Genomic DNA, 13217 nt, shown 5'->3' with positions numbered 1-13217 from the left:
AGTTTTGCCATCCACCTCCTGTACTTCAGTTCCTGCTCCCTTGTACCTTTCACGCAGGCAGATTTCCTCCTGCTGTCAGATGAGGTGCTTGCATGTCCTGAGCTGATGTTTCAGGCAGTTTGAGTTTGCCTGGAAGTGGCTGCTCCCCACTTTCTGTACGTACTGAGGGGCACAAGCAGCTCGCACGGGTGAAACCATTTGACCTTTGCTGTGTGCTGAGGCAGATGGGCACGGAGGAGGGATCAGCTTGTGCTGTGACATCTCGGGCACGGCCAGGCTCCCTCCTGCTCCAGGTAAGCTTTGGTAAGCAGCAAGCCCAGCCAGATACAAGCTGCAAGGGTGCTGCAAGGCACAGAGCTCCTAGCGCAGCCCCGGTGCCAGCAGACACCGCTCGCTGCCTGCTGGCAGCAGCACACGCACCCTTGGCTGCCTCTGCCGGCGCTGTGTGCTCGTAGCAAGGGGCTGTGCTGTCGGGAGAGGCACTGCTGCAAGCAGGGGACACACACAGGACCCCAAGGTGATGTGCCACACGTGGGAAGGCCTCCAGCACGCGGGGATCCTGGCTCTCCTGCTCCGAGGGGCAGCCTGTACAGCCCTGCTCCTGCAGCTCCGTGGCTCTCAGCGCTGCTTCTTAAAACTCAGGTTGTTTTTTTCTGTTATTACCCAGCTTTCTTCCCAGTGCCAGTTTTTAGTTTCTGCTGTCATGCTAGCAGAAGCCAAGCACTGAGCTGTTTCTCAGCGTTGTCCCTGCAGTTTGCAGACGGGGTCTTCTGTGTTTCCATTCTCCCACGCAGCCATGCAGGTACCTGTGCTGCTGCACCCCCGCAGCATTCGAGCAACCAGAAGTCAAAAGCTTCTTTTGAACGCAGGTTGCAAGATAAGACCTGCCTGATCTCTCAGCAGCTTTAACTGTCATAAATCCTGTGGGACAGCAGTATGAGCGCAGAGCAGCAGGGGGAGAGGCGCTTCCAAAACGTGCTGGAGATCTAGCAAAGGACCATCGGTCCCTGCCACCTCTTGGCACCAGACAGGACACCCGCAGGTGACAGGACAGCCACGTGCACGCTGTGTGTGTGGGACACAGCCAGGGCGCTGCAGGGAGGTGCCACGGCCTGGCAGAAGGCTCTGTACTTTGCTGCTTGAAGCCATTTCTGGGATGTTCCCATCGAGGTATTTTATCATGGCCCACATCTTATTTAGAGCCAAGGTTACCTGCTGCCCTGAGTGCTGCCCCGAAGGTGTGGAAACCCTTCCTGGGACTCCTGTCTGGCCGGGAGACTTTGGGGAAGGTTGCTTTGCCCTGCTCTGTGTCTGACTCCCCAGGGGCCACGTTCCTCTTGCTTCCATTAAATGCTTTCCCAGCACCAGCGCAGCGGGGCGATGGCAGGTCACTGCTGCAGCCTGCTGCAGGGCACACAGCGGGGGGCTGACGGTCATTGCCCTCAAACGCCTGGCTCGGAGACGTGCCCGTCCCACCCCTCACACTGTATTAGCGTGACCTTTGGCAACTGATTTCCTCTTGGTAGGGCCTGTGGAGGCAGGAGCTGGCCTTGGTGAGGCTGGCCCTGGGATGAGCTGGTGTTCCAACTCTCCTCTGCTGACCTTTGTCTTTCTCCTTTCCTTCCAGTCCTGGACGCACAACATCCAACGGGAGAAGGAGTTCCTGCGGAAGCTGGTGAAAGCCCGAGTCATCACCGACCTGACCAGTGGGATCTGAGCGGCTGCAGCCGCCGCCTCACAGGGAGGAGAGGAAGACGCACGCTGCAGCTCCGGGAGCAGGCACCGGCAGCCCCCCGCAAGAAGCCGGCTTCACTGGAGACACACCGAGATGCCCGGGTGCTGCGGGAAGGCCCTCTCGCATCGCCGGTCTGCAGGAGGGCAGCACCTGCTGCCCCCAGTCCCAGAGCTGGCAGGAGGCGGGCAAGGGGCTGAGCGGGCACTTCTTGAACTCTGCATTGCAGACGGATCTCCTGTATCCAGAATTAAACGGGACAGACTCAGGAGAGAGAAGGAAGGTTTGTGAATAAAACGATCTGTGCCAAATGGGAGGTGACGCTGCCCCAAGGCGGCGGTGCCTGAATGTACAAAGTATTATTTTTTAAAGAAACTCTGCTGGAATCATACTAGAAATACCAAGGTGCAAAGCGAAATCTGCTTGTGCACAGCCCTGCGAAAAGCTCGGCCTCGCCACGCTCCGTCTGCATTGTCGCTGGCCTCAGGCCTTTCCCCGGGAAAACAAATCCGTCCAAGACTTCAGTGTTGTTGGTGCTGCTATAATTTAAAGGGAGGGTGGCTTTCCCTCGTTCTCCACTTGGAGCTTCGCGTTGGAGATGAGCATGGGTTTGTTTTTCTGCACTTTTCCTCGCTTCCTGCGTAGAGGCAGCAGCGGCCACTTCCTTGGCTGTGTTTTCTGTAGCCGGTTGTCCTGCCCCGACTCTGCCCTGACCCTGGCGTGGAGCAGGGAGCTGGTGGCTTCCTCTGCCTGCAGCAGCCCCTCGCCGCCCTCCTGCGTGTCACGGCGCTGCCGAGCCCACCTCGCTGTGCTCGAGGCCTCCAGGCCCCTCGGGTTGTGCCTGCTGTGCGGGGCCCTGCCCGAGGCGGCGCAGGTCGGTGTCACCGCTCCTGGACTGCGCCTCGCTGCGCTTCGGGGGGGGGAGAGGGGTGATTCGTTGTTTGGAAGGAGGTCAGATGTTGCGTGGATGTCTGAAGCTTGGCAGTTTAAGAGCGGGCTGCTGAAGATGTTTTACGTTCCAGGCTCGATCGTGTTCCCTGGTCCGTGACCTCAGTGGTGGTGGAGCCTGCTGGCAAGGCTGGGGGCCTGCTGGGAGCCCTCGCCTTCTGCTTGGCCCCTGCTCACTTCATTTCCAAGCTCCTCCTGTGCTGCTCCTCCTGCTCTCAGGAGCACGTCCCTTCCTTTGCTCTCTTGGTCCCAAGATGCAGTATTTGCACATTTGATTTGTGTACGTATTTCAGAGGAGCTGGAATAAACTGAGCAACGTGGCCGAGCGCGAGGACGGCGGGGTGCTCTCGTCCACCTGGAGAGCGTGGGCAGAAGAGGGATTGCGGGGGGAAATCGGGTGGAAATGGGCTCCGAGGCAGGAGCAGGCCACACTGCGCCCACGCAGGGCACCATCCCCACCTCCCTGTGCGTCAAGGCCACCACAGGGGTCAGCGGAGGGGATCTGGGAGGTGCTCCCTTCCCTTCCCCTTCCCATTTCCCTTCCCCTGTCCCTCTGGCCTCCCAGCTGGGCGATCCCTGCTCCCCCCAGGTACGTGCCTGCCCCCCAGGATGCTCCGTGAGGTTTCCAGCCCACAAAGCTGGGGTTTTCAGCAGGTTTTTGACCATCTGCTGTGGCAGATACTCACTTGAATGTTCTCCCCTAATTTTTTTTGCTCAAGGGACTGGAGGTCCTGGTGCTGGACCTGGCCAGGTGGTGGCATCTTCTTGGTGCTCGAACTGGGTCTTCACCTGCTGCTGGGGGAGCCCCAGGGCACCGAGGGGGGGTGGTGGGCCCCATCCAGACACTACAGGGAGCAGAGGTACTGGAGAGCAGGTACTGCGAGCACCCCCTGGAGACAGCAGAGCATCACTTTGATTTAGTCTGTTATCACTACAAACACACGGCACGGTCATCTTCCAACTCGCTGCTCCGGTCTAGGGCCCCTGCTCTGCTGAGATCCCGCTGGGAAGCTGTCCCTGCAGCGCAGGGGCTCTCAGGCTGCGTGGCTCAGGGTGACCATGGTGGGTCGGGACACCTGCAAGTGGGGACAGCAAGGAGGGAGGTGCTGGGGGGCCACGGCTCCCCTATACCTCGCTGTCCCGTTTGACCCAGGGCTCTCAGCAAGGACATCAGCGGGGCAGCTTCATCCACGGAGCATCCCACGGCCAGGCTCTGTGGGTGATGCTGCCCCGGGGCAGCGCGTGGCGCTGGGCCTGGCTCCTGGAGGGCTCTCGGTGGCTGTCTCCTGGCGTGCACCTGCAGCCACCTCCCGCCCTCCGGGACGCCACAGCCCTGCCAGCTCGGAGCGCTGCACGCGGGTCAGAGCAGGGTCAGTGGGACGGATGCGAGTCTTGGCCTCTCCCTCGCCGTGACTCACCTTTTCAGCTCGGAAGGGAGAGCCCAGGGGAATTCTCCACGGCCTAAATATAGAGCGGGGTTGCCTGCAGCACGGAGAGGCCAGCGGGGTGGCAGGGAACCTGCCTGGAGAGGGACCAGGAGGTCGGGGTGGGGGAAAACCGTGTGCCAGTGGGGCTTTGCTCCTGCTGGTGTGGGCAGCGGGGCTGGGGTGCCACCGTGCTGCTCCCTGCCCGCAGCATCACCCAGGTACGCACCTCGCCGTACCCTGGGCTTGAGCTCACGCATGCTGCATGGAGGCAGCACCACCAGGGAACGTGAGGCCGTGGGGGATCTGAGCCCAGCATCCCCCAACCAGCACCTCTGTGATTCCCGGTCCTCTTCCTGCTGGGAGGGAGATGGGGAAGGAGCAGGGAGGCTGGGGACGGGCAGCACCAGACGAGGGCTTCCAGGTGGGCTGGCAGGGAGGCAGCCGCCACGCTGAGCTCCGCCAGCAGCAGTGGGGTCCCTGCGGTCGGTCTGAGCGTGCATGGGGCGCGGTGACCCCCTGCCACCCCCGGGTGCGGTGACAGGGCCACCACCCAGCCTGTGGTCTCGCACAGGGACCTGCTCCGAGGGCCGGGGAGCTCGCCAGTGCTGTACCGAGCTGAGATGTAAGAACTCAATGAGTTTTTAAAATTAGTTTTAGTTTCTGCGTTGTTTTTTTTTTTTTAATTTTCCCTCTAGGTAGGGAGGGCAAGAGTCTTGCAGGCTCCTCCAAGCCGGCTTATGTCACATCGATTCAGTCATATCACAGAAGCAATAAAGCTATCAAACGAGCTTGGCTGGCCTCTTTCTTTTGCTGCCTTCGGCCATTTGTAGAGGAGGCAGAGGGATTCCCCCGCTCGGGCTATCCCCAGCCTGCTCCAGCTGCTGGCTCCCCCAGCACAGTGCCCCGAAGGCACCTCCTGAACCCAGGGGGGTGGCTCTGGGGCAGGAGAGGGCTGTGCTCCTCCTGCCTGCTGCCCGAGGGGTGGGCGCACAAGGTGTCGGGGGGTAGCAGCCCCCTTGTACATGCGGGGCTGGCCGTTTGGAGGTGTTTTGCTGTCCCACCTGTTGAGCTGTGGAAGTCGCCCAGCCTCAAACCACCGCGTTCCCGTGTCCTGCTGGAGGGAGCGATGGGGGCACCGCAGGCACCTCTGTGCCCCTCCGAGCAGCGGCGGAGGCTGTCCCAGCCGCCCTCCCCTTGTGGGAAGCACTCGAGGCACCAAGCCAGGGCTGGAGGGGACAGAGAGGGCCCTGGGACCATCACTCTGATCCTAATCAAAGCACACCGTGCCTGACCTCGGGGCACACGGAGGAAGCCGGGGTGACGGCGTCCTCCCTGCGGCCACCTCCCTTCGGACCTCTCCAGGGGCCTCCCCGGCAGCGGGGCCGCTTGCAGCCGCTCAGCACCCCGCGGGTGCGGCCCTGGGGAAGGCAGGTGTCCGGCACAGCGACCTTCTCGCCGCCGCGTCCAGGAAGGAAGCAGTTTAGGAAGCCGGGGGCCGAGGCCGTGACCGCCTCCAACACCTGCCGGGGCCCGGAGGGAGGATGTGACCCCTGCCGTGGCCCCAGCCGTGCTGGGGAGCTTCCAGGGCCGTGGGACGAGTCAGGGACGGTTTCGTCACTCGGGGGAGCTGGGGGGGCTGCTTCCAAGTGGGTGACAGGTCTGACGGACACCAGGGGTGGCCTCCTGCCAGCACTGGCGGGACACTGCGGAGGCGACTGCCTCCCGGGAGCACGGCTACAAGTTACGGAGCCCCCGTTGGAGAGGGGAGCGGCTGGAGCTGCTCAGACCCCTCTTCTCCACGCTCCTTTTCCAGACCCTAACGGAGCAGAGCCACCGCTGCCACCCCCGCACGTGGCACGGACCCGAGCTGGGGAGCAGGGCACGTGGGGACAGCCACGTTAGCAGGAGCAGACGCTTGGTTCTGGTAGCAGATGTCCCCAAAGGAATCACGTCGCCACCGAGACAGGGACAGCGCAGCCGGCCCGTCTGCGTCACAGCTCTGCTCCCCACGTGCTTGGTGGCGAGCTCCGTGCTCCAGGGCACAGAGAGAGACAGGGCCCCCGGGTTTATGGGGTGCCAGCCACAAAGGGGGCACCCCCAGGAGGGGACAGAGGGCAGGCTGTGCACAGCCACCCCGGTACAGGACTGGGGACACCGTGGGCACCACAAGGGACACCCCACTGTGCCATGCCCACCCCCAGCATCACACCCAGGACCAGCTCCCAGCTGAGCCAGGACACGAGGGGACACAAGGACCAGCCCAGCAGTGCGCAGGGAAGGTGGGAAGGGACGGGGCACCCTGCCTGGGGCACCTTGGGCTGTCACCAAGCCCCACAGGCATGGCCAGGGGCCCCAGGGCAGGACGTGCCACCCCCAGGGAGGCTGTCCAAGCAGGCAGCCCCCTTACCTCAGCCTGCCGCCCTGCGAAGCAGAGTCCCATTCCCCAACCCCATCCCTGCCAATTCCCCACCCCAGGGCCGCCCCTGTGCCCCCAAACCTCAGGAGCAGTCCCAGGACACAGCAGTGAGACCCCCACACGCCATGCTCAGCCCTCTTAGGGCAGGAACGGTGCCTCCGGACCCTCTGCCACCCCGCTAGCAGCACCGGGGACAGCTTGGCCACCACCCCCCTGGCCAGCACATTCCCCAGCAGGTGCTGCCACGGGAGGGATGCAGGAGCTGTCATCCTGCGAGGGATAATCCGGCGAGACGAGGCCAGGCCAGGCCAGGCAGCCTCGTCTCGTCTCAGCTCACACTCCTCCAGCCCTCCCAGACAGGGTCCGGGCGGCGGGGAAGCCGTCAGCGCCGCTTTGGGATCGGGGAGCAAGGAAGGAGCTCAGGCCAAAACCCCAGGGGCTCCCTGGGGCCGGCGTGCAGCCACGGCGTGGCCGCTGGCCCTGCTCCAGCCAGGGAGAGTTATATAAGCCTGGGGAGGCTGCGAGGAGCTGCCCGGGCAGATGACACGGCCGGCAGCATCCCGGGGCGCGCAGCCTGGACGGACGCCTCCGGCCACCGGCACGGGCAGGGCTCGGGGGGCCAGCGAGCCATGAGGGCTGGCCCCGGGGGGCTCGGCCGGGCTGGGCTGTGCCCCCACGGCCAGCTCTGGCCAGGGGAGCACGTGTGAAGCGAGGCCGAGCAGAGGCGGCCCTGGGATTTTGGCACGTTCGCCAGGAGCACTCGAGAGCCCCACGATGGACGTGGAGGGCCCTGGGCGGTGACGCAGGGACTCGCACGGGCTCGGCTCGGCTCGGCTCGGCTCGCCAGCCGGCCCCCATGTCCCCGGGGCTTGCGACGGCCCCGGCGGAGGGAGGCAGGGAGGCGGCGGAGGTAAGGAGGCTGCCGGCGGGTGGCCGAGCCCGGGGTGGCCTCGGGGGCGCAGGGGCGGGCGGGGAGGCAGGGCGGGGAGCCCGGACTCCTCCTCCGGAGAGGCGCACGGGTGGCCCGAGGGGGGCTCGGGTGCGTGGGGACGGGCCCCGCTGCGCCCACGCCGAGCCGCGGGGGGGCTCCCCCCGACGCCACGCGTGAGGGTGCTCCGTGGGGCCGTGGCCCCCACCCCAAACCCTCCCTCGCCCTCCAGGGGATCCGTCCCGTTCGGGAAGGGCTGAGCGTGGCCCCGCACGGGGGGGGCCCCGTGTCCGTCCTGCCTGTGCTGCGACCGCGCTGTCGGGGCAGGGAGCCGCCCGGGGAGCCTCGCCGCGGGGCGTCCGTCCGTCGGTCCGTCCGGGAGGGCTGTCCGGCGGCTGTCCGGCCGCCCGGTGCCGGTGGAGGTCCCGGTGCCGCTGCGGGTCCCGGTGCCGGCGGGGTCCCGGGGCCGGCGCCCTCCTGCTCCCGGGGCGGTGCCGGCTGCGGGGCGGGCCGGGGGGTCCCGGTGGCGCTCGGGGCGCGGTGCCGGTGCCGGTGCCCGCCCCGCCGGTCAGGTGACGGCGGCTGGAATTTGACACCGGCGGCGGCGGCGGGAGCGGGATGGAGCCGCCGCTGCCCCGCACTGCGCGCCCGCCGGCACCGGCACCGGCACCGCACCCCGGGGCGCACCGGGACCCGCACCACCGACCCCCGAGGCGCAGCGGGAGCGGCACCGGGAGCAGCACCGGCGGCGGCACCGGCAGCGGCAGCGGCGGCGACGGGAGCCGGTACCGGTGCCGGCGGGGCAGCGCCGGCCCCCGCCCGCGCCCCGCCCCGGCGCGGCGGCGGGGGGCGGCGGGGAGCGGAGGCGATGCGGGGCGGCGGCGGCCCGGGGGATGCTCCCCGCCGCGGGCACGGTGAGTGCGGGCCGGGGCGGCGGGCGGCGGCAGCGGCCGTCCCAGCCCGCCGGCAGCCTACGGGGAACCGGGGCCGGGGGTAGGGGGGGAGAAATAAGGGGGGTCCGCTCCGCCGCCCGCCCCGCCGGCAAAACCCGCGGGGCGGCGAGGGGGGCCCGGACCACCCCCGTCACCCCGGGCAGGTCCCGGCCCGGCGGCTCCCGGGGCTGCCCGAGCCCGGCCCCGCGGTGGGAAGCGCTCGGGAGCCGCGGCGGGGAACGGGGCTGCCCCCGCTCGGGCCGGGGAGAGGCGGGGACCCCGCGGGGGTGCCCGGGGGCACGGGGCCGGGCTCGCCCGCCCCTTCTCGGGCTCACCCCTTCAGGCACGTCGGGGGAGTCCCTGCCCCGGCTGCCCGGGGCCGGCCGGTGAGCGGGGCAGGCAGCTCCCTCCGGGCCGGGCCGCCCCTGGGGAGAGCCCCGGGACCGGGGCGCGGGGACCGGAGCTGCCCCCGGTGCCCCCGGGCGGCCGCGGCTGCTTCCACGCGGCGGCAGCTCCTCGTCCGTGGGCCCCACGTGTCCGGTACCGGCCTCCCCCGGCCCTGTGGGGCAGGTGCCAGCTCCGTGTCACCCGCGGGCTTCCTTGGCGACCCCCTCGCAAGTCCTCCAGCGCGGTGGGACGCCGGCCCCCCGCCGGTTCCCGGTGCCCGCAGGTGCCGGGGGAGGTCTCCGGGCATCGCCCCACGCCGCCAGCGAGGCCCGGCCTTATCCCCGGCCCCAAAGCAGCCCCCCCGGGATGCTGGGACCCTCGTCCTGGGGCTGGGGCTCCCCAGCGGCCGCCGCGCAGTGTCTGTAGGCTGCGCACCGGGGCCGTCCCCGCACCGTGCCCCGGGACGGGCCCCAGGGGCACGGCGCTGCTCAGCCCCGGGGGGGCACGCGTGGGTTGTGGGGGGGCTGACCCGAGCGAGGGCAGCTCCTCGCGTGGACCGGCCCGATCCCGACCTGGGAAGAGCTCCAGAGCCTGGTAGTGGCCGGCCAGGGCTCTCCCAGCCGGGACAGGAGCAGATCCCACCCGGACCCCCTCCAGGAGCCGGGGCTGCGGCTCTGGCATCCCCGCGGGGCGCTCGGGACCGGGCCCGGCTGTTCCCCGTTCCCTCAGCCCACGGGGGTGCGCGGCCAGCGCGGGGCCGTGCCGCCGGGGGGAGGCTCCCTTCTCCCTCCCGCTTCTCTCGGCGGATCCCGGGGCCGTGCTGCCGCCGGCTGGGCGCAGCCCGCAGTGCAGCTCGGCCCCGCCGCCCGTTCACCGGCTCCCGGGGCAGCTGCGCCCCGCTGGGGCCGGGCCCGCAGCGCCCGGTGCCCCGCCGCCGCCCGACGGGGCGGGCAGGGCGGCCTCGCCGCACGGTGCCCCCGCCGGGACGGGGCTCCAGGAGCGGCAGCCCCGCAGCGTGGGCCCCCAGCCGCTGTGTCACCGCCTGGCCGCTGGCCCGCAGCCGGCGAGGGCCCCCGTCCCGTCCCGCTGTGCTGCTGGGGCCGGGGGGCCGCGGTGGGGCGGTGGGAGCGGGGCCGGGGGGCCCGGCTCCTGCTGGAGGGGGCCACGGGACCCTCGCCGGGCCCCTCCGGGGGTGCCGGCCTGGGAAAACGGTGACCTGGCGGCAGCGGCTGGCGCGGGGCCACGGGCCGCCACGGGAGCGATGCGCTGCGTGGGCCGTGCTTGGCCAAGCTGCGGCGGCTGGCGGGGCTGGGGGGCCTGGTGCCAGCCCTGCCTGCCGTGGGGACGCATCCTGCCGGCGTGCAGAGGGGGGGTTCGTGCGCCTGGTGGTGCCTGTCACAGCCCCTTGGTGTGGCACGGCTGGGTGCCACCCACGCAAGGTGGAGGTGGATGCAGCAAGCGGGGCTTGGGGCCTGGCGAGCATCCCCTGAGATGCTGCTGGGGGTCTGCGGGGACTGGTTTTGGCTCCCCATGCCAGCAGTGCCCCACTGCTTCCCCTCTCTTTTTGGCCAGCAGAGCTCTCCTCAGCATATCCCAGCTTTGCTCCATGGCAGGAGCACCTAGGATTTGCTGGGGTAAAGCCATGGAGGGGACAGGGGGAACCTTCCCGCTGTGGGATGCCACTGAGCTCGAAGGGGACAGGCACATCCTGAGCGATGGGGATGCAGCAGCAGGCCAAGAGCTGGGAGCCACCTCTGGGGAATCCAGGCTTCCCCACTCCCTGCTTGGGGCACTGAGGAGCGGGGGCTTCCCCGCACCCCACACATGTGTGGGTGCAAACTGGAGCTGTCCCTGCACCTCCCAGGGGCCCACAGCACGAATTCCCCTGTGCGGCGGGGACATTGAGCACTGAGCGGCGGCCTTGGGGTGAATGGCTTTGGAGAGCCCAGCGTGGTGTGCTGCTGTGTCCCCATGGGACCTGCCTGTCCCACCCCTCGTGGCCCCATTTGCCTGTCCACGGGCTGCCCAGGGGCCGCACGCCCCAGCTCCCAGCGCTGCACAGGCAGCGTGCCGGGGAGCCAGCGCAGGGCCAGGGGGTGGCCGCACCGGGGGACCCTGCGCTAATGGATTTGGAGTTTCCAAGGTCAGGCTCCCACCGCGAGCAAGAAAAACATTCCCAGGGAAGGGCCATGGGAAAGGGCCCCCCCCGTGGCGCTCCCAGTCCCAGCAGCTGCCTTACGGCACAGCCTGGCATCCCATGCCGCTCGCGCGAGGAGGTGGCTGCGTCCCCCCGAGGAGAGGTGCTGGGCAAAGTCCCTTCTGCCAGCATCTCCGGGGAGGGAGACGTGGGGGGCGTGGGGGCCTGGCTGTGCGGGGAGGGGATGGGAGGCATTGTGGGGTGCTGGGGGTGAGGACGGCACGTTTGGCAGGGGAGAGGTGTGCCAGCTCCCAGCCGGTTTGATGGCCTCTCCCGTTTGCCACTGGTGTCTGGGTGGGCAGGGACGGGTGCTGCCAGCACCATCTGCGGGTGCCCACCCTGTGTGTGCTGCACGGGCACTGACCAAACCCCTGTGCTTGCAGCCAGCATGGAGCAGCGAGCGGGGCCACCAGAGCCAAGACCTGCAGGACCCAGCACGCATCCGCAGCCCAAGGTGAGCCCAGGCCTGGCCACCCACGATGGCCAGGACCCCCAATTCCCGTCCCCACCCCTGAGCCCGGTGCTCACCCCGCTGTGCCGTGCTGTGTTGCAGGAGGGGACGCTGTGGGGTGTCCTCGCCATCCTCTCGCTGCTGGCCGGGCTGGCCACGGGTGCGCTGCGAACCCCACACTGCAACGAGACGCTGGATGCAGCCCCCACGCCGCGGGACGTGGCCACCGCCAGCCCCAGCGCGGAGGACGGTGTGGAGATGCCGCTCGCCTGGAGCCAGCTGCACGGTGCGTGTTGGGGCAGGGGGGACACCCCGGGGCTGGGGGGACGCTGTCACATGTGTCACAGCCCAGGCATGGTGGCCCTGAGCATGGGGGAGCTGGCTGGGTGCTGCAGTGGGTGTCAGATGGGTCACCGCAGGGGACAGTGGGCTTGGTGGTCCTGGGGGGACAGGGATGATGGTGCCATCTCGCTTGCCCGCAGGGGACAACGTGACGACGGGGGCCCTGGGTGCAACGGAGCTGGCGGAGGACCTGCTGCTGCGCGCCGAGCGCTCACCACCGGGCATCGGCAAAGCCAAGAAGGGGATGAGGAAACCCTCGCGGGGGGCCCGCGGGCACAACTGCCACATCCGCAACCTGATGGTGAAGGTGCGCGACCTGGGCCTGGGCTTCAACTCGGACGAGATCGTGCTCTTCAAGTACTGCAGCGGCTCCTGCCACCGGGCACGCAGCAACTACGACCTGACGCTGGGCAGCCTCCTGCGGCAGCAGCTCATCGTCCCGGGCCCGCAGGAGCGCATCCTCAGCCACCCCTGCTGCCGGCCCACCCGCTACGAGGCCGTGTCCTTCATGGACGTGCAGAACACGTGGCAGACGGTGGAGAAGCTCTCGGCGGCCGAGTGCAGCTGCATCGGCTGAGGGGGGGCTGCCGGCTCAGCCCCGGCTCGACGCACGCTGGCAGCCCCCAGCACGTGGCGCTGGCACTCGGAGGAAGGCAGGAGGGGCCGGTGCCCCCGGTTTTACGTGGCCACGAGGGACCGAGGCAAGCTGGAGTCGTGACAGAGGGGGTCGGCAGCAGAGCCCCCGCCCGCTCAGTGCCAAGCAGACGGTGCCACCGGCTCTGTGGGGTCCTGCCCGTGTGCACCCCTACCTGGCTCGGCCCTGGGAGAGGAGCCGCAGGGGGACGGAGCATCCCCACCACCCTGTGCCCTGCCTGGACTGGTGCTCCCACACCCCTGCCAAGCATTGCCTGGGATTTGGAGGGGGTCAGGAAGGGGCACCCCGGGACTGGGGGTGGCCGGAGCCACCCTGCGGGGAGGGGGTGTCCCCAGGGGCAGGGGCACAGCGGGGCCAAACCGCACGGGCATGGGGCAGCGCCCGGTGCTCCGCAGGGCACGGGCACCCCCGGGACCCCTGCCCGGCTCCGAGAGGGGGCTGCAGGGTCCCTCCCCGCGGTGCTGCGGCACTAAACTATTTATTACTCTAAATTATTTATTTATTGTTCTCGAGCGGCAGCTCCTATTTATGACTTTGGGCCCGCGGGGGCCGGGTGTAATTTAACCCCAGCGCTGATGTGAAGCCCTGGGGCTGCGGCCAGCAGCGCCCCGTCCCCATCCTCGGGCTCCTCGTGCCCCCAACCCTTTTTTTTTTTTTTTTTGATTTTTTTTTTTTGGTCGTTTTTCTATTATTTGTAAGATTTGAGGATAAACTCTATTTTTGTACAGCCGCCTTTTCCCGTAGCAATAAAGCGATGGGCCGCGCGTCCGACCCCGCTGCCGGGTGCTGACTTTTGGAGACG

General features: G+C 68.3%; 2 protein-coding genes across 12 annotated transcripts in view; both read left to right on the top strand.

Moving 5' to 3' along the window:
- Positions 1-4895, top strand: part of ST3GAL3 (ST3 beta-galactoside alpha-2,3-sialyltransferase 3) — a 175852-nt gene extending 170957 nt beyond the window's left edge. For all 9 annotated transcript variants that reach the window (XM_068689688.1, XM_068689689.1, XM_068689687.1 and 6 more), the window contains one exon: positions 1628-4895. In XM_068689688.1, coding sequence (XP_068545789.1) covers positions 1628-1717 — 90 coding nt within the window. In that variant the 3' untranslated portion in view covers positions 1718-4895. The remainder of the gene's footprint in view (positions 1-1627) is intronic.
- Positions 4896-6867: 1972 nt separating this feature from the next.
- ARTN (artemin) lies at positions 6868-13198 on the top strand. 3 transcript variants are annotated; one of them, XM_068689698.1, is made up of 4 exons: positions 6868-7433; positions 11351-11421; positions 11521-11704; positions 11901-13197. In XM_068689698.1, the coding sequence occupies exons 2-4, from the start codon at positions 11356-11358 to the stop codon at positions 12335-12337; spliced, it is 687 nt and encodes a 228-aa protein (XP_068545799.1). In that variant the 5' UTR covers positions 6868-7433; positions 11351-11355; the 3' UTR covers positions 12338-13197. The 3 variants fall into 3 exon arrangements, with proteins under 3 accessions (XP_068545799.1, XP_068545798.1, XP_068545797.1); XM_068689697.1 differs by lacking the exon at positions 6868-7433 and adding an exon at positions 7865-8365 and having other exon boundaries at positions 11901-13198; XM_068689696.1 differs by lacking the exon at positions 6868-7433 and adding an exon at positions 9715-11070 and having other exon boundaries at positions 11901-13198.
- Positions 13199-13217: the final 19 nt, after the last annotated feature.

Source organism: Anas acuta, chromosome 8 (genome assembly GCF_963932015.1).
Source record: "Anas acuta chromosome 8, bAnaAcu1.1, whole genome shotgun sequence".
Lineage (NCBI taxonomy): Eukaryota > Metazoa > Chordata > Aves > Anseriformes > Anatidae > Anas > Anas acuta.
The sequence above is the reverse complement of the archived record's forward strand: the minus strand, read 5'-3'. Positions and strand labels throughout refer to the sequence as shown.